Consider the following 27,095-nt stretch of genomic DNA (forward strand, 5'->3'; position numbering starts at 1 on the left):
ACTAAGGCGCCTGCCTTCCTAAAAAGATAGCGACTGGACTCATTCAATAGCATGTAAATAGTTTCAACATGTCACAACAACAATCAAATCAAATTAAGTGGACTCTTAGTAACGTATAATACTCAAATTGGAAAAATTCAAAGAATTAAATGGCAAATCGTTTTCTTTGTTGAAACTAATCCATAACTTAACTCTATAAATTCACCCCTTCTCCATTCCAAGGTGCACAATTATACATCTTATATCTCTCTCTAAAAGATTAGATTCAAAAGAGTTTAAAGAGAACTAATTAAAGATGCATTTAACTCCCATCCTAAGGGCCCTCCTCCTCATGGCCATTGTTGCAACACTCTTTTGTGCTCATTTCGACTTGGTACTTGGAGATGGTAAGAATTTTGGCTCTTTAGAACTTTATCTAGCTAGAGCTTTTATAAAAGTGTTGTTCAAATAGGATTTTTTTTTTAATTATTTCTTTCTTTCTCATGAAAAACCACATGACGCTCTTGTGAGAAGCTTTAATCTTTTTATGCTTATACTTTTATAAGAATATAGATGTAGTAATAGCTGAGCTAAAATACTATCTGTAGCAAATGGGGTATGTTGCTACTAATTTATTTTCGATGTTGGAGGTTCTGAATTAATGATCGGTACCGTTAAACATAATCTAGACCACATGAAGTATCTAGAAATCGATCAACTTTTATTTTTTTTCGGTATTATTTTCTTGTGCAATTGACACAAAAAATGAACGGTTAGAAATAAATTATCCTTCAAAAAGTGATGATAGGATTCGAGATCAAGAGTGCAGATCTTATTTTAAATAGGTTAAATAATTGTTTAATCAAAATTCAATTGATTTATATTTATTTTTTTTATACAGTTAAACAAGCAAACGCCTCATATCAACTATTAAAATTATAAATTTTACAATCCTTTGATCATTCGGTCAATAATGTTGAAAAGATTTAAAATTTGATTTCTAGATATTTCAAGTGGCATAGATTATGTTCAACGATACCGATCGTTGATTTGGAGGCATCATCATCGAAAATAAATCAGTAGCAATAAATAGAGCCTATTTGTTATCGATAGTATTCTAATCCAACTCCATATAATCGATTATTACGCAACAAGTTTAAATACAAGCGGGACAACTTCTCGCTAAAGGTAGCAAGAAGCAAAAGATTCATATTAAAGCTTTTGCATAACACCCACCATCCCAAGTGTAAGTAACAAAGAGTTTGATGGTTGATGCGTAAGGTCCCCTAATTGCTTCACATTTTTAGCTAAATTTATTTCTAAATAAGTGAACGAAAATCTATAAAGTGTTTGGTTACTATACTATGAAATATATATATGGGAAAAAAGAAAAAAAAAATTAATAAAATCAAAAGTAGAAATATATGGACACCCCTCAACTATAAGAAATTTTGAAAACTTCAGAAATAGACACTTAACTTTTCTAATATTTGATGATCATACTATCAAGGATGCAACATCAAATGTTTGATTAGATAAGTAAATTAATATATATTTTGTCAAAATTTACAAATAGTTCTATCAAATTTAATGGTCTTAATTAATTTTTAACAAATATAATCAAAATAATTAATAATTAATAACTAGTAGAAATACTAAATTTAATAAAATTACTTAACTAAGTAGATTACTCTTTCTCTCTCAAAAAAAAAAAAAGATTACTCAAATAGCTAATTAAAAGCTGGGCCAAACACTTCCAAATAAGAAAACAAAAAAAAATTAATTAATTAATTAATAAACGTGCGTGTATATTTATCTTTCAAATTGAATGCAAATTATCATAATACCAATCTCTATCTTGAAGCTTAAGTTTTCAAAGAAATTATAATGGTTGTTTCGTATAAAATATATCAGAGTAAGAGATTTCGAGTTCAAATTTTTTTACGGCCAGTTGCCCCTTGGGCTTATAAAAGGTCTCGTCTCGAGGTAGTAGTGTTGAATATGAATTTTACTAAAATTAATACACATTCCCTATATCTCAAAATTTTAGGAAAAAAAATTATTTAATTATTTCACATCACTGATGGAATCCATTTTATTTTCTATGGTTTTATTCAGGGCCAGCAGGGAGGAGACTTTTGGGAAGGGGTGGCTACAATGGGCCGGGGAAAGATGCTGTTAACAGTTCCCCTCTGGGAAATAAATAAACAATTTTAAAGCTTATATATATAAGGGGTGTAAATTTCAATTTGCACTTATGTGGTTTAGAGCATTTTTATTTTGCCATCCTATATTTTAAAAAGTTGCATGCTATTACCTGCGGTTTATTTTCATTTCACTGTAAGTATCTACATTAAATATGGTAGTAACTAAAGTGACATTTTTTATAAATCATATGATGGTATACTATATATATATATAATACTTTACCATCCTATGATTTATAAAAAAATATAATCACTTAATTTATCATGTTTAATGCTATGTCCTTATGGTGAAACAAAAGTTAAAATACAGAATATTTAAGTGCAACTTTTTGAACCACAAGGCGGTGAAATAAAAAATACGCTAAACCATATTGGGGCAGATTGAAGTTTACACAACAATAAATAAAACGGATACTACTAATATAAAATTTGCGTAAGTTTGTATTTGCAGTGTGTGGATTTGGACATTGATATGTTGATACCTGACATACATATATGTCCATATCATCTCAAATATCTCAGATATTATTGTGTGTTAATTAGAATGAATGTATCAGTGACATAAATATATAATAAATTGAGGTTTGCTTAAGAAGAATATTGTTTGGAGCATATGGAATGTATGCATGGTTGATTGTACAGTTCATGACCTTAATTTGTGAAATATTTTTTTCTTAATAAGTTGATTGTACAGTTCATGGTTGATTGTATGCATGGTTGACCATTTAGTTTTCTTAATAGATGATTTAGATTTAAAGCATAGATATCATTCACCATATATCTATTTAAAAGGTATTTTGGTTTTTGTAAAATATATATTTTGGTTTACAAAATCAGTTTTATCCAACTAAGAATACTGTGATCTTTTCAAACACCTACAACAATAGTTGGATTTCAAATTACAACCGAATTGTAAATTTAAATTCAAAACAACATTCAAAACTTAATTATAAATCAAATTCAATTTTTTTAAATATAAAAACACAAATTTAAATATAAAAACTTTCAACTCCAATTCAAAATTTCAATTTAAATACTTAACAAATTGGATATTATCTAATTTGGTAAGTTACTAAAGTAAATAAGATATTTAATATATAAGATGCTGACAAATTTGGTATATACTACTAATTTTTTTTCCAATATTGTTATATTAACTAATTCAAATCTGTAACCTGTTCAACAGGTTACTTCATGTAAAACCCAATTATACCCTTTACTAATTAAGAGTTAGATTTTAATATTTATGGTGTATTGAAGTATTCCCCTATATATATATATATATATATATATATATATATAGAGAGAGAGAGAGAGAGAGAGAGAGGCGTCTGGTATGCTTATGGAAGCACGGAGCGCTCCGTGCTTCCACTTTGTTTTCGATGTTCAGACTTTCGAATCGACGATCGCTCCGTTAGACTTGATCTAGAGTATTTGAAGTATCTAAGAAGTAAATTTGCGATTTTTCGATATCATTTGCCTAGTGATCGAAGTGGCTCAAAATCAACGGCTGAAAATAAAAATCTTACAAAATATGATGATATGACATTAAAATTTTAGATCAAAGTTATTGATCTTGTTTTATGTGGTATAAAGAATTTTCTATCAAAATTTCATACGATTTGGATATTTCTACACCGTTAAACTTGCAACCGGCTCACCACGGCCATTAAAATTATTAATTTTGAGCCCCTTCGATCACTAGGCAAATGATATCGAAAAATCATAAAATTTATTTTCTATGTACTTCAAATACTCTAGATCAACTCTAACGGAGCCGATCGTCGATTCGAAAGTCTGAACATCGAAAACAAAGTGGAAGCACGGAGGGCTCCGTGCTTCCATAAACATACCAGCCTACTCTATATATATATATATAGAGAGAGAGAGAGAGAGAGAGAGCTAAGTGGGGTTGATACAAGGGTCAAAAAAAAGGAAACACCAACTTTCTTATACTTTGAAAGAATAGTAGCTTTACACGATATATAGTCTGGTTACTATATTCATATATAGAATTGAGCTCCTATGCTTTTAAAAGTACTAAGTCATTGGTGCTTGTAAGTTTTCGACCCTTGGATTAAGAAATGTGCGGTTAGGATGATATGGGCCCCCTAGGGTTGAGTGGGTGGTTGGTTAAATAGTATCTAACGGGTGAAAATGATCAAATGCGTAGATCTAATGGTAGAAAATTTACAAGCACTAAGTGCTTAGTGCTTTTACAAGCACCGTAGCCGGACTCTTCATATATATATATATATATATATAGTCCAACTATTATACTCTTATAAGTATGATCGTTTTCGTACTCACAATTTATTTTTGATGATAGAGCTTCTGAATCGGCGATTTATACTGTTAAATATTATCTAGAGTTTTTAAAATTTTTAGAAATAAAATTTTCATAATTTTTTATATCATTTATCTTACGATAAAAAAATTTCAAAATTGACAATTTTTAACGGCCAGTATATGATACTTGCTAGTTTAACGATGTAAAGAATCGAAATCTCTTGAATTTTTGATAGAAAATTTTATTTACTATCTAGATAAATTTAGATAAAAATTAATAACTCTAATCTAATATTAAAGTATCCGAGCATTCATTTTTAGGGCATTGTTCGATTTTAATCATTCATTTTATGCCCGCTTGGATAGATTTTATTATGATTTTGAAAAATAATGAAATTTATTTTCTAAAAATTTCAAGTACTTTAGATCATATTTTACGGTATGGATCATCAATTCGGAAGCTCCATCTTTGAAAATAATTTATGAGTACGAAGGGCTCTATACTCATAAAGGTATAGTAACACTACTCTCTAGATCTCTCTCTATATTGAACGGAGTGTTTTAGTAATTTAATTGAAAATTTGCAGAGTTTTAAACACACACACAAACATANTTCATAATTTTTCGACATGATTTGTCTAGTAATCAAAAGATCTCAACAATTGATAATTTTAATGGTTGATATGATGCGTTTGTGAATTTAACAGTATAAAACAATTCAAATTTGATGAAATTTTTATAAAATTCTTTTTTTTTTTACTATTCAAAATAAGAACAGTATCTCTGATCTTAAATCTAAGTTTTTCATCATCATTTTTTATAATTTTTTTTTTCAGTCGTTCATTTTTAGACTACTCATTTGATAAATAAATGATGTCGAAAATTATAAAATTTAATTTTCATATATTTTTAATAATATAGATCAAATATGACGGAGCCATTCGTCCACTTAAAAACCATATCATTGAAAAAACTTGATAGGTCTGCGCTACGGATAACATAAGATATGGACTATATATATATATATATAAATATCATTAATTGCTTCTAAGCTTTTATTAGTCCAAGTGTTAGGTTCCTATCTTTATAAGGCCTAGGGTTGAGGATAAAATCAAGATATTGAGTTGATCTTTATAAGGCCTAGGGTTGAGGATAAAATCTAGATATTGAGTTGTACATATAAATGTCATTCATTGTTTCTATGCTTTTATTAGTCCAAGTGTTAGGTTCCCATCTTTATAAGGCCAAAGGGTTGTTATTTTCAGCAACCATGGGGAGAAGGATGAGAAAGAGAGAGAAAGAGAGAGAGAGGGAGAGAGAATTGCATGCTCCTGGTGCGCCATGTCCATGGCGCACCATTTGAAACCTCTGAAGCTTGAAATAGTCGACTTTTTCAATTCATGATCACAGTTATTAAACGTTATCTAAATAGTGTAGAAATTTTTATTAAAAATTCGAGTAGTTTGGATTGCTCTGTACTATTAAGCAAATAGTTCATATAGACATTTTAAATACTCTAGATTGATTTTAATAATTTTCATCATCGATTTGTGATTTTTATTATTAAAAACGACTTGATAGAACGAAAACCTCCATCCTCTTAAAATGAGAGTAGCTAAATTTTATATATATATATATATCTAGCTACTCTCATTTTAAGCGGGTGGAGACCTTCGTTCTATCAAGTCCATTTTAATAATAAAGATCACAAATCGATGATGAAAATCTTTAAAATCGATATAGAGTATTTAAAATGTCTACATAAGCTGTTTACTTATTTAACGGTTCAGAGCAATCCAAACTACTCGAATTTTTAATAAAAATTTATACACTATTTAGATAATGTTTACTAAATGTGACCATGAATTGAAAAAGTCAACTATTTCAAGTTTTAGAGGTTTCAAATGGTGCACCACGGACGTGGTGCACCAGGCGCATGCAATTCTCTCTCCCCCTCTCTCTCTCTCTCTCTCATAATTCTCCCCATGGTTGTTGAAAATAACAACCCTTGGGCCTTATAAAGATGGGAACCTAACACTTGGACTAATAAAAGCATAGATACAATGAATGACATGTTTGTACAACTCAATATCTTGATTTTATTCTCAAGCCTAGCTAGCTTAATTGGAAAAATTCAAAGAATTAGATGGCAAATCGTTTTCTTTGTTGAGACTAATTGATAACTTAACTCTATAAATTCACCCCTTCTCCATTCCAAGGTGCCAACAACACAATTACCTTATATCTCTCTCTAAAAGATTAGATTCAAAAGAGTATAAAGAGAACTAATTAAAGATGCATTTAACTCCCATCCTAAGGGCCCTCCTCCTCATGGCCATTGTTGCAACACTCTTTTGTGCTCATTTCGACTTGGTTCTTGGAGATGGTAAGAATTTTGGCTCTTTAGAACTTTATCTAAAGCCACATGACGTTCTTGTTAGAAGCTTTAGTGTCTTCAATTTTGTTTTTTTTTTTTTTTTTGAGAGATAGTTAGTACGCTACCCGCTTCGTTTATTTCATTTAGAAATAAACTTAGCAAGAAATGTGAATTAACTAGGATTCGAACTTAGGTCTCAGGTACCAACCACCAAGCCCTTTGCCACTTGCTCTAGGGACGGTCGATGTGTCTTCAATTTTGCTAAAAAGATCTTTTTATGCTTATATACTTTTACAAGAATATAGATGTAGTAATAGCTGAGTTAAAATACTATCTGTAGCAAATGGGCTATGTTGCTACTAATTTATTTTCGAAGTTGGAGGTTCTGAATTAATGATCGGTACCGTTGAATATAATCTAGACCACTCGAAATATCTAGAAATCAATCAACTTTTATGTTTTTTCGGTATTATTTTCTTATTCATTAAATGGACACAAAAAATGAACGGTTAGAAATAAATTATCTTTCAAAAAGTGCTGACAGGATTCAAGATCAAGAGTGCATATCTTATTTTAAATAGCTTAAAGAATTGTTTAATCAAAATTCAATTGATTTATATTTCATTATACAGTTAAACGAGCAAATGCCTCATATCAACTATTAAAATTATAAATTTAACAATCCTTTGAAAAGATTTAAAATTTGATTTCTAGATATTTTAAGTGCCATAGATCATGTTCAACGATACCGGTCGTTGATTTGGAGGCCTCATCATCGAAAATAAATCAGTAGCAATAGAGCATGTTACCGACTGTTCCTAAAGCAAGTGGCAAAGGGCTTGGTGGTTGGTACCCGAGACCCAAGTTCGAATCCTAGTTGATTCACATTTCCAGCTAAGTTTATTTCTAAATGAAATAAACGAAACAGATAGCGTGCTATCTATCTCTCAAAAAAAAGCAATAGCTAGAGCATGTTTGTTACCGATAGTATTCAAGCCCAACTACTCCATATAATAGAATATTACACAACAAGTTTAAATACAAGCTGGGCAGCTTCTCGCTGAAGGTAGCTAGAAGCAAAAGATTCATATTAAAACTTTTGCATAACACCCGCCCGCCCGGAGAGTAAGTGGCAAAGAATTTGATGGTTTATGTCTGAGGTCCAATAATTACTTCACATCTTTTGCTAAATTTATTTCTAAATAAATAAACGAAACTGATAACATGTCACCATTCTCTCAAAAAAAAATGTTTTGCTTGACTGCATTTTATTCATATTACCCAACGGATGTCTTCTGCTTCTCAAGTAATAACGAAAGCCACTCAAACTGTTATTGTATGGGATTTCATTGAAATATACAAATCTTTATATTTCTTTCAATCTATACGGACACTTCTATAAGTCTCGTGTGTCCGTATCGGACACGCGCGTATCCGTGTCGGATACGTGTCCGATCTGGACACTTTTTAGACGCGCATTTTATGTTGATCTATAGCGCAAACAATTAAAAAATATATATACATATTTTTATTTTATCTTATTTATGCATATATAATGTAAGATAATAAATATTTTAGATTTTTGATGTATGCATACAAATTTTTTTTGATAATACAAGTAAATTATGTATGATGGAGTATTTTTTTCTTAAAATATATAAACTATCAATAAAAATTTTACAAACTTTTATTTGTACAAGAAATATAATAATATTTTACCAAAATTAATATTTTATATATAACAAATTTATATTATTATATATATTAATAATATTTTATATATGAATTAATAATATTATTATATTCATAAATATTTTATTCACATCACTGATAAAAGCCATATTTTCTCCTGCTTTATTCAGGGGCAGGGAGGAGACTTTGCTAGGAAGGAGTGGCTACAATGGCCGGCGAACCCCGCAGTTATCAATTCCCTCCGGAATAAATAAACAAAAGATATTTAAAGCTTATATATAATATATATAATATATTATATAATATATATATATATAATATATATTTTTAATATATATATATATATATATAGCAGGGCTATTGTGCTCTCAAAAAGTATGGAGGCCTCTGTGCTCCTGAGCCGTTTTCGATGGAGTTTTCGAATCGACGATCGGTTCCGTTAAACTTGATCTAACATATTTGAAGTTTCTAGAAAATAATTTTTGCAATCTTTCGATATCATTTACCTAGCAATCGAAAGGATTCAAAATCAATAATTTTTAACGGCTGAAAATAAAAATCCTATAAAAAGTGGTGATATAGCACTAAAATTTTCGATCAGAAATATTGGTCTTGTTGTAGATAGTATAAAGAATTTTGTATCAAAATTTCATCTGATTTGAATACTTCTATATCGTTAAATTTGAAAACGACAGATATCAACCATTAAAAATTATGGATTTTGAATCCTTTCGATCACTAGGTAAATGATATCAAAAAATCGCAAAAAATTATTTTCTAAAAACTTTAAATGCGCTAGATCAAATCTAACGGAGCCGATCGTCGATTCGAAAATTCCATCATCGAAAATGACTTAGGATCGCAGAGGCCTCCGTGCTCCTAAGAGCACAGCAGCCTTACTCTCTCTCTATATATATAAATGGTGTAGATTTTAATTTGCACTTCTGTGGTTTAGCGCATATTTATTTTGCCATCATGTAGTTTAAAAAGTTATTTATTGTTATCTGCGGTTTATGTTCATGTCACCGTAAAAATCTACATAAAGTAATATTTTTTGTAAATCATATGGTGGCATATATATATATATATATATATATATATATATATATATATGATATTTTACTATTCTATAATCTGCACTTTACCATCCTATGATTTACAAGAAATATATATAATCACTTTACCCCTTTTAATGCAGAATAATTAAATGCAACTTTTTGAACCACACGAGGCGGTGAAATAAAAAATACGCTAAATCATATTGGGGCATATTGAAGTTTACACAACAATAAATAAAATGGATACTACTAATATAAAATTTGCGTATGTATGTATTTGCAGTGTGTGGATTTGGACATTGATATGTTGATACCTGATATACATATATGTCCATATCATCTCAAATATCTCAGATATTATTGTGTGTTAATTAGAATGAATGTATCAGTGACATAAATACATAATAAATAAGTTGAGGTTTGCTTAAAGAAGAATATTGTTTGGAGCATATGGAATGTATGGTTGATTGTACAGTTCATGACCTTAATTTGTGAAATATTGGGTGATTCATAATATGNCTCTCTCTCTCTCTCTCTCTCTCTCTCTCTCTCTCTCTCTCTATATATATATATATATATATATATATAGAACAAACCATGAACTCTACAAAAGCCTAACTTATCTCAACTAAGGGCTCTAACTTTCTCAGCAGCTATTCGTTTATATATAGCCACAGCTCCATGGATGTGCCAAGTGTTCTACACATGAACAGTGGAGTTGGCGACATGAGCTATGCTGAGAATTCCACCATTCAAGTTAATTTGAACCTACACCCTCCTACTTATATGTATTTATATATGTTATATATTTGACTTTGCTTTCCAAATATATATATATTTCTGCATGCATGTTTGCGTATCTGTGGAAATTTACACAGGATATATATATGCTTTCCAAATAATATATGTATTTATAGTGCTTGTTTGGTCAGATTGGAGGTAGAATAACTTTTACATCCTTCCAAATGCTTTTCACTTAAGCCTAAATAGAAACTTCAATTCTATCATTTGGGCTTAAAAGTTTATCTTGGCCTTTTACCTTCACTAAAGAACCTAGCTATATATATACGTTATATATTTGACTTTGCTTTCCATATACATATATATATATATATAGAGTTGAGCTGGAATGCTATCGGTAGCAAACGGGCTCCGTTGCCACCCATTTGTTTTCGATGATGGAGCTTTCAAATCAACGATCGGCACTGTTGAACATGATCTATATCACTTAAAGTATTTAGAAATTAAATTTCAAATCTTTTCGACATCATTTACCTAATGATCAAAGGGTTTCAAAATTAGTAATTTTAATGGTTGATATGAGGGGTTTTTTCGTTTAACGGTGTAAAGCTATCCAAATCAATTGAATTTTGGTTAGAAAATTCTTTAAACTATTTAGAACAAGATCTATATTCTCGATCATGATTACAAAATTTCTATCATCACTTTTTAGAGGATATTCATTTTCAGCCATTTATTTTTACGCCCACTTGATGGACAAGAAAACAATATCGGAAAAGTATGAAATTTGATTTCTAGATACTTCAAGTGGTATAGATCATGTTCAACGATGTCGATCGTCGATTTGGAGGCTCCATCATCGAAAACAAATGGGTGGCAACGGAGCCCGTTTGCTACCGATAGTATTCCAGCTCAACTCTATATATATATATATATATATATAGAGTCCGGCTACTATACTATCGATAGTACCAACCCCTTGGTACTATTGAGTTTTTTACCGTTAGATCTACCCTTTGATCATTTCCATCCGTTAGATTATATTATTAAACTAACCATTCACTCAACCCTAGGGGACCACTATCAATTTAACCGGGGACCACTATCATCCTAACCGCACATCTTTTCATCCAACGGCCGAAAACTCAATAGTACCAAGGGCTTGGTACTATTGATAGTATAGTAGTATAATTCTATATATATATATATATAGTTGAGCTAGAGTACTATCGATAGCAAACGGGCTCCGTTGCCATTCATTTGTTTTCGATGATGGAGCCTCCAAATCAACAATCGGCACCGTTGAACATGATCTATACCACTTGAAGTATATAGAAATCAAATTTTATACATTTTCGATATTGTTCTCTTATCCATCGAGTGGATACAAAAATGAACGGCTGAAAATGAATATTCTTTAAACAATAATGATAGGAGTTTTGTAATCAAGATCAAGAGTGTAGATCTTGTTTTAAATAGTTTAAAGAATTTTCTAACAAAAATTCAATTGATTTGGATATCTTTACGCCATTAAACGAGAAAATGTCTCATATCGACCGTTAAAATTACAAATTTTGAAACCTTTTGATCATTGGGCAAATGATATCGAAAAGATTTGAAATTTGATTTCTAAACACTTCAAGTGGTATAGATCATGTTCAACGGTGCCGATCGTCGATTTGGAGGCTCCATCATCGAAAACAAATGGGTGGTAACGAAACTCGTTTGCTATCGATAGTATTCTAGCTCAACTCTCTCTCTCTCTCTCTCTCTCTCTCTCTCTCTCTCTCTCTCTATATATATATATATATATATATATATATTTCTGCATGCATGTTTACGTATCTGTGGAAATTTACACAGAATATATGCTTCTGTAACTTAGTTGGTACGTAGTTGCAAGCATAATCTAAAGTCCTAGAATAATTAATTATTTGTGCATGTCCCTTATCAAGAATATCTATGAAAGTAGCTATTGCATATGTAAAATTTAAAAATATTCAAGTCCACGCCATGAGTCTATCTAAAAGTCTAGAATCCAGACGTGAGGGAATTAAAGTACTAAATATAAAAATATAAAAATATCATCCTCTATATGTTTAAGTTTTTAAAGAATAACGATTATTTTATGTAATTTAATATAACACCAGAGTAAGAAAGTTCTGAGTTTGAGCCCTCATATCTTGGGTCTTTTAAAAAGTTTTAAGTCTAGATGTGAGAGAGAGTAATGTTAAATATAAAATATACAAATGTCATTCTCTTATAGATTAAGTTCTCGAAAATAACAATTGTTTCATATAATTTCACCTCTCTTTCTCTCTCGCTAACCAAACTCTGAGATCCTTTCAAGCAGAAGATGATAGCAAGCTTCGCGAAAACAGCACGGCAAGAGGCAGCCGTCGACTCATTCCGAGCAGCCATTTGCCCCACAAAGATGACTATCGCCGACCTGGGCTGCTCAGTCGGTCCAAATGTACTACAAATGGCCTCCGAGATCTTCGAGGCGATTGAGCAGGCAAGTCATCAGCTCAACCGCAAGCCACCGGAGATGCAAGTCTTCCTCAATGACCTCCCGGGAAACGATTTCAACACTCTCTTTAGCTTATTGCCTGAGTTTCACAAGCTTAGAGAAAGGAAGTTACAAGAGAGTGAACAAGAACAAGTGCATTGCTTCATATCAGGAGTTCCTGGATCTTTCTATGGGAGGTTGTTTGTTAGCAAGAGCTTACATTTTGCGTACTCTTCCTCTAGCCTTCATTGGCTCTCCCAGGTCCACACAACAATCCCTTATCCTTTCACAGCAAATATTTTATTCTATTATATTAATTTAATTGCATCAAAAATTAAATTATTGCAAACTATATTTTATTGCAATAATTTTTGCCACAAGATTCATAGCTGTGAAACAATTATTGTACTCTAAAAGTTGTTAGAGAACGGTAAAGGTCCATGACGTGCGTGGACTTGAATTAAATGAGAGAAAATTAATAATGCTAGAAGCCTGATATGACTCGAACTCAGGACCTTCTACTTTGATACTATGTGAAATATATGAAACAACTGTTGTTCTCTAATTAAAGCTTAAGTTTTTAAAGACCGGTGTTTGTATATTTTTTATATTTGATACTTTTTCTTATGTTTGGACTCGAGACCTTTTGCAAGGCTTATGATGTGGACTAAAATTAAATTGAAGAAAATTAATAAAGTTAGGAGCCCGACGTGACTCGAATTCAGAGCAGGAGGTCCTAAGTTCGAGTCACACCATACTCTTAGCATTATTAATTTTTCCAATTTAATTCTAGGAGGACGTGGACTTGAATTAAATGGGAGGACGTGGACTTGAATTAAATGAGAGAAAATTAATAATGCTAGGAGCCTGATATGACTCGAACTCGGGACCTCATGTTCTGTTATTATGTGAAATATATGAAACAACCGTTGTTCTCTAAAGGTTAAGTTTTTAAAGACCAATGTTTGTATATTTTTTATATTTAAAATTTTTCCTCATGTCTGGACTCGAGACCTTTTGTAAGGCCCATAATGTGGACTAGAATTAAATTGAAGAAAATTAATAAAATTAGGAGCCTGACGTGACTCGAATTCAGAGCAAGAGGTCCTATGTTCGAGTCACACCATACTCTTAGCATTATTAATTTCCTCAGTTAATTCAAGTCCACGTCATGAAACACCATTCTTTATCAGCTTAATTCAACGGTTTTTTCACAATAACAATTTATTTGCAATAATTTTTGTTTATTGTAAAAAATTATTATTGCAACGATAATTATAATTGGAAAAGAATGATTTTCTAATAGTATGTTTTTATGCATGCGTAGGGCATGCAAGTACGGGTGTAATGTGGACCGTGCCGGGCCAGCATGGCCCACAATTTTGGTGCCGATTCGGGCCAGGAGTCGGCCCGGCCAGGCCTAATTCCAAATTCGGACCGGGCCGTGCTTGGCCGAAGCCCGGCACGGCCCTTCGGCTCGGAAGGCCCCGGCCGTGCTACTGAACGGCCTCTAAAAGGTTATTTTTTAAAAAAAATATATACAATTTAAAATATAAATAAATAATTATTTTTATTTAAAAATTTAAAATTTATAAAAATAATTATAATATAACAAATATCTAAAAATTTTAAAAAAATATAAATAATTTTTTAAGTATTTTTTTAAAGAATTTGAAAGTGTTTTTGGTCCATCTCCTCCCAAGAGGTTTGCTATGGCTAAAGGTGTCCGTGGACAGGATCGGGTCTGGATAGTTGATATCTTGTACCCGTACCTAAAAAAAAATGGTTAGAAAAAAAAAAAACCCTACCCATTTACCTTCGGGTCGGGTCTGGATCTGAGTACTTAAGTTACTAATATATCCATCGGGTCTATTTGAGCGGGTCTGGGTAGTGACTATCCGTATAATATCCGTTCAAAACCGTATACGGGTCGGGTACGGGTACCTATATATATATATATTATAGACTTTATTAAATTGTTTGGGTAAAACTTGTTCCGGCCATTATATTTACTGATTAAAAGTCTAAAATTCAAAATAATTTTATATGTAAATACACAAAAATTAAAAAATTATGATACCATATTATAGATAAAAAGAATATAAGTTGTAATACTAATATTATATACTAACATTCAAAAAAAAAGGGTAAAAAAATAAAGATGAATCAGAAAATTTATTGAATAGAATATTCATTAAAAAAAACTAGATTGTCGACTATGATTGGAGAAGGGATTTGGAAAAAAAAAACTCACTTGTACCACACCTATAAAGGATTAATATCGCTAATGATAATGACGATGGAAATATTGTTTCATAAAAAACTCTTAGGCGGAAATGAAGCAAAAAAAATAAAGAGTAAACAAATTAGAAAAAAGAAAGTAGTAAAAGAGCGGCTAGGGTTTCAGTATTTTCCTAGGATGAAAATATTTAGAGATCCCTCGTCTATAAGTTCTATTAAAATTGATCCCTCAATTTTAAAAGCTCAGAACTTTTATATTTGTTATTGGATATTTCATCGGGTCCGGATCCGGGTCCGGATCCGGATTTAAAAACTATTCTGGACCCTACCCATTTAAAAGTTGGGTTCGGATCAGGTCCAAATCGGCTATGGGTATAAAATATCTGGACCCATACCCGAAACTTTTTTAACCCGTATATTATCCATTTTTTATCGGGTCCAGATAGGATCTGGGTAGGGTCCGGGTTGGGTATGGTATATCGGATATTTTGGATAGCTTTAGCTGTGGCAGACCTTGGGAGGAGATCTCCTGGGCAGAAGGGCCCAGGAGATCCAACCCCAAGACCCTTCTCCTGGCCCGGCTGGCACGGCCGTGCCGGGCCACGGGCCTTTCTTCGGCCAGACACGGTACAAACCAGTTTCGGACTGTGTCGGGCCAGACCATCGGGCCCAAAAAGAGAGGCCCAGCACGGCCCTCAAGTTCGGCCCGGGCCGTGCCAGAATGGGTGCTACATAGGGGTGGTAATCCAGCTCGCTGTTCGCGAGCTAGTTCGTGTTCGGCTCGAAATGAGTTCAAAATCGAATCGCTCGTTTAGTAAACGAGCCGAACACGAGTTGAATTTTTCAGCTCGTTAAATAAACGAGCTGAATACGAGCTGGGATCAGCTCGTTCGTGTTCAGCTCGATAACAGCTCGAATACATATATTTTATATTAATATAATTTATTTAATATATATATATATATAAATAAATAATTATATATATAATATATATTTTTATTATTTCGTTTTTAGAAAAATTAAAATATAAAGTCGAGCTCAATTATAAAAAAACTCATTTATATGTAAAGTTTCAACCATTGATCAAAGTCTAATGGGTAACATTTTACAAATTTAATTTTTATATATATCTAATCTAATTCTTTTAACTTATTGTTCGTTGGCCGGCTTGTGAGCCAGCTCGTGTTCGGCTAGTTTATTAACAAGCCAAACACGAGCCGAATTTTTCGGCTCAATACTTTAACGAGTCAGCTCGTGTTTGGCTCATTTATTAAACGAGCCGAACACGAGCCGGCCCCAACTCGCTCGTGTTCGGCTCGTTGACACCCCTAGTGCTAGGGCACCCATGCTGTGCTCCATCCCAGCCCGAGGCCGTGCCGGACCGGGCAGCCTACGGGCCGTCCGGCCCGTTTTACATCCCTACATGCAAGATACAAAAAGTAACTTTTAGTTAGGTCAAGTTGGTTGAGACTTTTATCCCCATTAGTGGGAAGAAATTACTTCACGCACTGTATGGTATTTATGAAAATATTTCTAGTAGTTTCCCACTAAAATAAATCTCAAAAAAAATTTAAAATATTAGAAAATTCTATATTTTAGTTGCTTAAACTTTTACTGTTGATAGATATAACGTAGTAAATGCTCTAAGTTGGTGTTTCTACTTTTGACATATAGAGGCATCTCGGGAAATTTTAGTAAAAATAGGCCCTAAGACTTTTTTTTTTGAAATCTATACAAAACTTATAATAATCTCTACAATATTATTGCCTTTTTCAGGTGCCTCAAATGCAACTACAAGATGGAAGCGAAGTCCCCCTCAACAACAAGGGAAACATCTACATATCACATGCTAGCCCACCAAGTGTGTTTGAAGCACATAAGAAGCAATTCAAGAGGGACTTCTCCTTGTTCCTCAAGTGCCGTGGGGAAGAGGTGGTGGAGGGTAGCCACATGGTGTTGACATTCGTGGCAAGGAGAAGCTCCGATCCCTCAACCCCCCCAATGGGTTGCTACATGTGGGAGCTTTTGGCAAAAGCACTCATGGACATGGCCTCACTGGTATGGTAGTTTTGTGACACCGCATTCGGCTCATTTCGCATAATTAGACCTAGCAAACCGGCGGATTGGATAATCCGCGGGTGAATCATTATACCCACAGGTCATATGGGTATAGGTTAAAATCAATTTACCTATAATTTTTTAGGTAGTCAACAGCTTTATCTATACCCATGCGCCCACGAGTAGGTGGGTGGGTATGGAGATTACCTACAATTTTTTTTTTTTTTTTTTTTTTATACTGTTATACTTTTCAAATACAAAACTTATAAATAAAATTTTTAAAAGTATAATTAATATAACTTATTGTTTGAAATATCATGGCATACCATAATCAATATAAAATCTTAAAGCGCATAAATTGCATAATATAGAAGTATTTTATCTTTTCAAATTTTTATGACACAAAATTAATAAGGTTTTCTTCTTTTTTTTTTTTTGAGGAAAAAATTAATTAATAAGGTTTTCATTGTTATAAAGTAAATAACATAAATATTATATATTTTTTAATTAAAAAATATATATGCGGATACTCGTGGGTATCCGCAGGTTGTCCAAAATATTTACCACTTAACGGGTATCCACTTATTTTCTCCATAATTTTTTGGATAAGAAAAACTAATACCATACTAACAAATTTGTGAGTAACCTACATATACTCGCAGGTATATATGGATAGAGATTGACAAGTGTATACATAATGTGGGAAAGTGTGAAGAGGCTATATGTGATGGGCACTCTAGAACTAATAACTGAGCTCAATCATTTTGGACCAGCGGTTTGGGCCCAACAAATTATCCGTGTTAGTAGGTTGTGTCTAGGGATGGAAATTTATCTGGGTTGGTGGAGCTTCTATCCCAATCCCCCTTGAATGGAGAATGTGAGAACCAAAAATATAGAAAAATATAACTTGTTTCGATCTGTCAAAATTTTGTTAAAAATCGGGCTGAAACATCCTGATCACTTGAGTTCCCTTTCTTCTTTTGATCTATCCTGATCCATTAAATATCCACCAAAAATTTGCTTCCACCTTGAATGAAGTGGTAAATGGGGGCTAAAAATAGAATAAAAATTAACCTGCCCTAAAACTGTCCTGCCCCGCCCTGACAAGAAACAAACGAGCGAGAGGTTGGGGACCCCTCCTGCCTCTGAATCCACCCTGTTTGCATCACTATCAAGGTTGTTGTAGTTGCATCCCTAGCAAGGTCATTATAGTTGGTATCAGAGCCAGCTTGCTAGTCGAAACATCGCCTGGTGATCTTTAAATGTACATATGAAACCAATTCACAAAAAAAATAGAGCATAAGACGGGAGACTTCTTTCTCCTTTTGATTCATCCCGATCTATCAAAAATCAGCCAAATATGCTCCTGCCCCAATCCGCCTCGAATAAAGCAGTAAATGGACGATAAAAATAGGACAAAAGTTAGTCCGCTCCAAATCCGCCTTGCCCAAGAGGTAGGGGATCCCCTCCCGCCTCTGGACCTGTTTGCATCCCTAGCTAGGTTATTACAGTCTGTATCACAGCTAGTTTACTAGCCAAAAATATGAGGTGAGTCTCATATCGACTAATGATCTTTAACTATATGTGTGATTTACCTTACGATGGCGTCAGAGCCTAAAACAAAGGGAGTCTATGACATCCTAATAGTCGCACATTGAATAACATAGAAGGGTGAGAGGCCGATATGTGATGGACACATTAGATTAATTAATAACCGAGTTTAATCATCTTAGCCCCGAAGTCAATTGCGATGAAGAAAAGTGAAGAAAAAATAATAAAATAATATAATAGATAATGCTAGTTATATATTTAAATATATTTAATTATAGTACTAATTATTCTTTTCGATTAAATTTTTAATTATATAAGGATATAATTATATTCTTTTTATTTATTATATTATAATTTATAATTTATTAATTTATTTATTATTTATATATAAATTATAATTTTATATCATTTACCTTCTGCCAAACAAACAGTAAAACTGAAAAAAACTTTGCTTTCATAGCTATGTAACAAATAGAGGGGGAGAAATAGTTTTCATCCGAACTCCATTTCAATCCAGAGCCCAGTTTTGACGAAACAAACACGCCCAACACATGCATTATTTTCTAACTCTCCTTTTTTCTTTTTTTTTTTTCTTTTTTTTTTTTTCTTTTTTTTCATATGTAGGGCCTTATTGAAGAGGAAAAGGTGGACTCCTTCAACTTGCCCTGGTATGAACCATCTATGGAGGAACTGAAGGATGAGATCACAATCCAAGGCTTATTTTCCATCAAGAAAATTGAACTCTTTGAAGTAAACTGGGATGATAATTCTCAAGAAGCCCCTCGAAATGATCATAATTACAACCCAATGGCCAAAAGTGCTCAAACAATGGCTAAGACAGTTAGAGCTGCCCTTGAATCCATGCTCAAAAGCCATTTTGGAGAAGCTGTTATTGAGAAGCTGTTTGAGAGATACTGCTTCTTGCTTGAGGAGTTTTATTCTAAGAATAAATCTGAATTTACCAATATACTTATTGTTCTTGCGAGAAAGTAGAGAGTTTTTTTTTTTTTTGTTAAAATAAGTTTGATGCATGAACACTTTGGGTCTTACTTTTTATTGAAAGGGAATCTTGTACTCTAATACCATATTAAATTACGTGGGGCAACTATTATTCTGATCGACTCAAAAGTTTATTCTATCAGTGTGACACCTCAATAGTTCTACATTGAATTATGTGTGGAAGTGTGATGAATTTATAAGTGACAGACATATTAGTAATAATAACTGGATTTAAATACTTTCAACCCAAGTTCGAATTCTAGTTGATTCACTTTTCCAGCTAAGTTTATTTTTAAATGAAATAAACGAAATGGGTAGCGTGCTACCTATCTCTCAAATATATATATATATATATATATGTATATATGTATATATATACATATATACATATATATATATATATATATACATATACATATATATATATATATAGAGTTGAGCTATGATACTTTTACAAGTATCACCATCATGGTGCTATTAGGTTTTAAGCCATTGGATCTACTTTTTGATTATTAATAGTCCTTGGATTAAACACTATTCCACCTACCACCACCTACCACCATCATCTCAACCTCACATCTCTCCATCCAAGGGCTAAAAACACACAAGTATCACCCCCATGATACTTTTACAAGTATTCTAGCCCTACTCTATATATATATATACATATATATATATAGAGTGAGGCTACTATGCTATCGGAAGCATAGAGCCTTCTGTGCTTCCAGCTCGTTTTCGATGTTGCGACTTTTGAATCGTCGATCGGCTCCGTTAAACTTGATCTAGAGTATTTGGAGTACCTAGAAAATAAATTTTATTATTTTTCGATATCATTTGCCTAGTGATCTAATCGGCTCAAAATCAACAAATCGTAGTGAGCCGTTTGCAAGTTTAACGGTGTAGAAATATCCAAATCACATAAAATTTTGATAGAAAATTCTTTATACTATATAAAACAAGATCAATATCTTTGATTTAAAATTTTAATGTCATATTATTACATTTTGTAAGATTTTTATTTTCAACCGTTGATTTTGAGCCCCTTCGTTCACTAGGCAAATGTTATCGTAAAATCATAAAATTTATTTTCTAGGTACTTCAAATACTCTAGATCAAGTTTAACGGAGCCGATCGACGATTCGAAAGTCGCAACATCGAAAACAAGCTGGAAGCACGGAAGGCTCCGTGCTTCCGATAGCAAAGTAGCCTCACACACACTCTCTCTCTCTCTCTCTCTCTCTCTCTCTCTCTCTCTCTCTCTCTCTCTCTACATATATAACACAATATCTTGATTTATCAGATTTAGAGAACCCAAATCCTCTTCCCGTCTCAATCATTGATTTAGATATTATATTCTAATTAAGGTCCCAAATACTTTTATCTACGTCCATATATTTTACCCTAACTTTTGAAATAATTTTTCTACTTAAAAAAATAAAAAGGCTACGACCACCAAAAGTGGAAATAAAAACAGGCCCAAAGAAGATCGAAAATAGTGTTTTGTTTGGAAATTTTCATTGTGAAATAAGAAAGAAATATCCTAAATTAATATTTTAAACTCTGGTCACATTCCAAATTATCCATAATTTAATTTAATTATTATTTTTTTGGTTTGATAATATCAGAAATAGCTTTGACAATATCAGTTTCCATATCCACTAATCAAATTGTGGAATGCAAATAAATTTAAAATATTATTTTCTAAAACAGTTTAATGTATGAACTGTAACTTTTAAATTAGATATTAGAGATTCTAAACTTTTAAATATTTTGTTTTAGTTCTCATCTTAGAATAAAAATTATTATTGCTTGTGCCTAGTTCATCCTCATTATATTTACCAAACAATTAAACTTTTGAATATAAAAATATAAAAAATACTGTTCTATAGCATCATCTTATTATCCTTGTGATTAATTCGTTGATTTATATAGCATGTGCAATTAATGGAAATTTCTCAATGGGTAAATTTTATTTTGGTTTCCGAAATTTTAAATTTAACTAATTTTTAACAATATTTTTTTGTTTAATCACAAAAATTTTTAATAATAGTTTATTTAATTTTAATTTTAGAGTTAAAAAAAATTATTTTGTGAAATTACGATTTGCCATTCGAGAGGAGACGTGTATGTTTCGTGCGATTCTGATGTGGGCCCCTCCAACCGTTCATCAGCGATCCCTCAAATTCCATGACCCACCGTTGGATCACAATCCTTTCCTTTTTAACGGTTGTGATCAAATGTTAACGGAACCGATAACCCCGCTAACGCCGTTATCTTACATAATAGTGTAAAACTGCAAATATAGTCCTTGTACAATCCAGATATTGCTATTGGTTCTTGTCATTTTTCCTTGTGCAACCCCCTGAAATTTTACATATATTGCACTGTAGTCCCTATTTTTTGAATTTAACTTTCTATAAATATGTTGTTTTATAGAAAAATCAAAGTTTAGATATTTATGATGGCAAAATTATCGGGTTTAGCTGATATATTCGTTGTGTTCAAACCCGACCCGTGTTTGAATTTCGAATAATATATTATATGCAGAATGCGATTCGATATTAATGCATATAATTTGACTAAATTTTAATAATATCGTTAAAAAGAAACTTTATTTAAAAAAAAGTATGATTGGGATCTCCTTACCTATTAATTTTTTTTATTAGAGTTTTTGTAGCTAGTTAAGTTAAAAAGTTTGCTAGATTTAATGACTCTGTTAGCACTAAATTTAAATATATACGGAGGCTTAGAATTAAAGTGATTAACGAAAAAGTAAAATATTTATGGGACCTCTCCGCCTATAGATGATTTTGATTAAGATTGGCTTAATTTTTAATCTTTTAGAATTACATAATTTTAGTAAAAAAGAAATTTTATCAAATCAAATAATGATTTTATCAATTTTTAATAATTTTAATTATTTGTTACCAATTAAACTAAAATAATTAGTGATTAATAGCTAAGTTGACCGTAAATTTTTTTAAAAAAATTTGACTATAGAAACTAGAATAACTCAATTCCAATAAATTAGAAGTTAATGGGTCTTATTCAAAATAATAAAAAGTTCAGGGGTCATTTCAATTTTTCCTATACAATTGAGGGGTTCTGCATGTAATTTTACCACGTGAAAAGTTTAGGGACAGAATAACAATAACACGACACTACAGGGACTGTTAAATCATTTTATCCCACTATAAAATTCCGGGTCGAGAGTACTCTACTGCTCACACCCCCGTTACCTCTCCTCTCTCTGTATATATATAGAGAGAGAGAGAGAGAGAGAGAGAGGCGATGGAGTCGTCGCCGGAGATTCCGATCTCCGGCGAGGTGAAGGGCGAAGGTGCGGGGGAGGCGGCGGCGGCTAGAGGGGTGGTGGAGCGGCTCCGGGCGGCGGAGGACGCGGCGGAGAGGGTCGCGGCGGCGGCGGAGATCCGGCGTCTGACGCGGACGTCGGCGAGGCACCGGCGGCGGCTCTCCGGCGCCATCGAGGCCCTCGTCGAGATGCTCCGCTCGGGGGTCGTCGGATCCGGCGAGGCGGCGATCCTCGCCCTCCTCAATCTCGCCGTCAGGGACGAGAGGTATAGGAAATCATTTTCTTAGTCTAATATTATTAGATCGATTTGATGTGTTTTACATAATTGTTGATTTCGTTGTGGCTTGGATCGATTTAGGTTCTAATTTGATTAGATAGTCTCTTTTTTTAGCTTTAGAGAGGAGCAAATTAGAAGGAATTTGATCTATTGTTGAAAATTGTAGAGTTTGTGGTTTCTTAGCGTTTGTAACTTAATTCTGGGAATATATTCGGATAAACCACAACAACTTTCTTGTGCTTTAGCCTCTGCGCCAATTACCCGTGCGAAAGTAGCATCAATTTCAAAGTCCTGCATTTAGCACTATTTCGATTAGGCCTAAAATTTGACATTATTGTGAATTTGGATGCAAAACTTGACGAAAATGAGTCGGTGGGTTATGTTGTTTCTATTTCACAAAATAGATTTACATAATTTGAACAAGTTGTCTAAGGAATTGTCGATTCTTGTTACTTAGTAAAGTAAGAGATCTCTTTTATTTAGCTTTAGATCTACCACTTAAGTTGCAACTCAGCTAGATATAAAACCTATGATATGTGTTGTCTCCTTCCAATAATCTGCAGTTGAATTTAACAATCGTCCCAAATTTTTGGGCCTATTTGTGGTAGTATTAAAGTCCATGGCTCTTTGGTATTTTTTTTGGCGCCCCGTGCCTGCATGTAGAGGGATAATAACTGAAATGTTTGCTAGAGTGCTGCAGGGTCTTTTTGTAGTCTAGCCAATATATTAGTTTGTCTATTTATTTGCATATTAGTTGAATGATGTGAATTTTGGGTAGAGGATGTCAGAAAATCCTTAACTTATAACCTGTAATCTTGATGAGGATTCTTGTTGGGGCGCAATCATATAACTTAGATGAACTTGCAATTAGGTACTGTGTGCGCTACAGTTGTTAGCTATTGGGGTTTCTTCTAATTATCTTTTTTTTTTTTTACTTATCACTGTACTAAACACCATTGTGCTGGACTTTGTGACATACTTGGCTAAGAAGATTGGCATTGAATTTTACCCTGGATTTCTTCCTTGATCTAGCTACTATTATTTCTTCCTTAGATCTATTTGTTAGTCTTGGTAGCACTTCGTCCTAGTTAAAGGACATGGAAATAATTAATCTCCTTTATTGTGTGTTAGTGAAATCTGTCGTATCATTTCATTTCACAATTTGAACAAATTTACTGATACTAATTGGTTGTAGGTGATATTCTATTAGAAGAAAAATTAGGCCTGCCTCTTTTAGTGCCTCTCCAAAGTCCGCAAAGGTGATAGTTCAAGCTCTTTTGTAAATTGTACTTTTAGGAAGGTTTATGGTGGCATTAAAATTTTACCTAAGCCAGCGTTTGGTGAAGAGGTAGAGTGGCGATAGTAGTAAATATTCCACCGACCACAAAATTCTGGAAGTCTCGACTATTTCTATAGATAAACGTAAACTTATGGCATTCTCTTCTAAATCTATTTCTGTAGTCTAAAATTGGGCCCTAATGATCTCCTTAAAATGTCTAGCTGGTTAACATGTTGGCTATCACTTCATAGCAAATAGTTGAAAATATATGTACAATTTCTTTGCTCTCTTATATGTTATACTCGGAAGTCGGAAGGCCCTAATAGTCTATCAGTCATCTGAGGACCCTGATCTGCCTCTTCTATTAGCTAATAAACACCCAGGAGTTGTAATCTTGACCATTTTCTGCTCTGAAAGCTTTCTATGAAAATTTTTTGGTAAATTGATTCTAACAACAGCAATCATCATAAAATTTACAGTGCTCAATCCGGGACTTATTTGCAAGATATCTCAAACAATTTCTTCTTTTCCTTGGAAGGATAATAAGAATTTCTATGGTTTTATCTTGATCCTTATGTCAAGTTACGGTATATTCACTTAGTTTTCTATGTTTTTATGACAAGCTGTGAAATCTATGTGAATTGTTCTAGTCTAATCTTTGTACAAGTATCTCGTTTCTTATGTGATAGACTACACTAGCCCTGAACTTTTACTAAACTGTAGTGTGGATTTTGCATATTCAGGAACAAGATTAAGATTGTGAAAGCCGGAGCACTTGACCCGCTAATTAGTTTCCTACGATCGACAAATTTAACTTTACAAGAGTATGCGACCGCTGCTCTTCTAACACTTTCAGCTTCATCAGTAAACAAGCCTACTCTGAGTGCTTCTGGTGCAATCCATCTCCTCATCAAGATCCTCAGAGATGGAAACTCGCAAGCTAAAACTGATGCTCTCATGACTCTGTACAATCTCTCCACAATAACAGGGAACCTACACACCATTTTATCTCTTCAACCTCTCTCTCCTCTTATAGATATATTGAAGGGATGCAAGAAATCATCCAAGACTGCCGAGAAGTGCTGTGCCCTTTTGGAATGTTTACTTGATTTCCATGAAGGTAGGGTAGCTTTGATTTCCGAGGAAGGCGGAGTACTTGCCATTGTTGAAGTACTTGAAGAAGGCTCTCAACAGGGTAGAGAGCATGCATTAGGAGCTCTCCTGACAATGTGTGAGAGTGATCGAAATAAGTACCGGGAAATAATTCTTAAAGAAGGGGTGATTCCGGGTCTTCTTGAGCTTACTATTCAAGGGACACCGAGGTCTCAATCTAAAGCTCGAGTTCTTCTAGAATTGTTAAGGAACACTACTTATTCAAGATCACAATTTCGAGCGGAGAAAGTTGACAAGGTTGTAAGTGATATTGTGTCTCAAATGGTCGGTGAGGATCAGTCGGCAAAGGCAAAAAAGATGCTAGCGGAGATGGTGCAGGTTAGCATGGAGCAGAGCTTGAGGCATTTGCAGGAGAGGGCTCTTTGTGTGCGCACTCCGGCAAATGAAACACCTGTTGGGTAATTGCTCCTCAAATGTCTCATCAAAATGACTATTAGGTGTTGTTATTTGTAATTTAAATTCTCTGCTGTATGAATAATTTTACTCATGCCAGTCCAGGCCACGACGGTATCGAGCGACTGGTGAAATGTTCATACCTAGCTCTTCTTTTTGTTTCTGTCTGTGTGTGTGTGTGTTTTCACTTGTATGTTTTTCTGCAACCTGTGTGATCTATCGTCTGTTGATAGAAGAATAAAAGTTCAGCTGCTTTGTGCAGATAACTTGGCCTTTTATTTTGTGCCTTGCTGTTTCTGTAGTTTAATTGTTTTAGGAAGATTAGATGAAGATCAAATCTACTTGTGCTTGGGTGCAAAGCATCATACAAGTTTGTACTCCATCATTTTCAACTTTTGAAGTGTTTTATTTTGAGTGTATATCTTCTCTTTTTCTTTAGTAGTATCTTACGTTGGATCCATTTCACTAACATAAATGCTATCTAAGTTTTCGGTTTCTTACACAAATACTCTTATTTGAAATAAGCCTATTCAGTTAATGCGAGGGGCGGATGGTTTTGAATTAATCGAAACTTTCACAAACGGACATTTATCAAAAAATTTTTTTAAAAAAATGCAGTTTAACTGTTTAAGTAGTCAGTATATAAAAGTACTACGTTATAGATGCAAGTACATAATTTTGTAGAGATATATATGTAATTATCTGAAAACTTCTAAATCAAGTAGTAGTTTGATTACATATTTCACTCTTAACTTTAGATCTTTTCGGAAATATATAAAATTTTCTCTTATTATATGTTTGAGCTCCTAGGTGTTAGCTGGCTAAGACCATCTAGCTAGTAAGTTTTCAACATTGGAGATGAAAATTTTTCATTTACTGCAATTTTCTTGCATTTGGAGTGAACACATTTCCTGTTAATAGTCAAGGTTATGCTCTAACTTTGAAGTTTGTTGCGAAGT

General features: G+C 33.0%; 2 protein-coding genes and 1 long non-coding RNA gene across 3 annotated transcripts; all 3 read left to right on the top strand.

Moving 5' to 3' along the window:
* On the top strand, nucleotides 231–2,778 carry LOC109716138. The gene is made up of 2 exons (XR_002217853.1): nucleotides 231–386; nucleotides 2,098–2,778. It is a non-coding gene; the product is annotated as an uncharacterized LOC109716138 (long non-coding RNA).
* LOC109716242 (salicylate carboxymethyltransferase-like) lies at nucleotides 10,308–19,695 on the top strand. Its single transcript, XM_020241569.1, has 5 exons — nucleotides 10,308–10,358; nucleotides 10,535–10,541; nucleotides 12,683–13,113; nucleotides 16,870–17,151; nucleotides 19,327–19,695. The coding sequence occupies exons 1-5, from the start codon at nucleotides 10,308–10,310 to the stop codon at nucleotides 19,693–19,695; spliced, it is 1,140 nt and encodes a 379-aa protein (XP_020097158.1).
* Nucleotides 22,918–26,414, top strand: LOC109716371 (U-box domain-containing protein 4-like). The gene is made up of 2 exons (XM_020241775.1): nucleotides 22,918–23,279; nucleotides 25,314–26,414. Exons 1-2 carry the CDS (start codon nucleotides 22,993–22,995, stop codon nucleotides 26,143–26,145), a joined length of 1,119 nt encoding a protein of 372 aa, XP_020097364.1. The 5' UTR covers nucleotides 22,918–22,992; the 3' UTR covers nucleotides 26,146–26,414.

This window comes from Ananas comosus, linkage group 10 (assembly GCF_001540865.1).
Source record: "Ananas comosus cultivar F153 linkage group 10, ASM154086v1, whole genome shotgun sequence".
NCBI lineage: Eukaryota > Viridiplantae > Streptophyta > Magnoliopsida > Poales > Bromeliaceae > Ananas > Ananas comosus.

What these genes read in the sequence shown, in the direction of transcription:
- LOC109716242 (XM_020241569.1), top strand. Translation starts at nt 10,308, where the DNA reads ATGAACAGTGGAGTTGGCGACATGAGCTATGCTGAGAATTCCACCATT. An exon ending in GCCTTCATTGGCTCTCCCAG is followed by an intron (nt 13,114 to 16,869) that starts GTCCACACAACA and finishes TGCCTTTTTCAG; the next exon opens with GTGCCTCAAATGCAACTACA. An exon ending in TCATGGACATGGCCTCACTG is followed by an intron (nt 17,152 to 19,326) that starts GTATGGTAGTTT and finishes TTTCATATGTAG; the next exon opens with GGCCTTATTGAAGAGGAAAA.
- LOC109716371 (XM_020241775.1), top strand. Translation starts at nt 22,993, where the DNA reads ATGGAGTCGTCGCCGGAGATTCCGATCTCCGGCGAGGTGAAGGGCGAA. An exon ending in CTCGCCGTCAGGGACGAGAG is followed by an intron (nt 23,280 to 25,313) that starts GTATAGGAAATC and finishes TTGCATATTCAG; the next exon opens with GAACAAGATTAAGATTGTGA.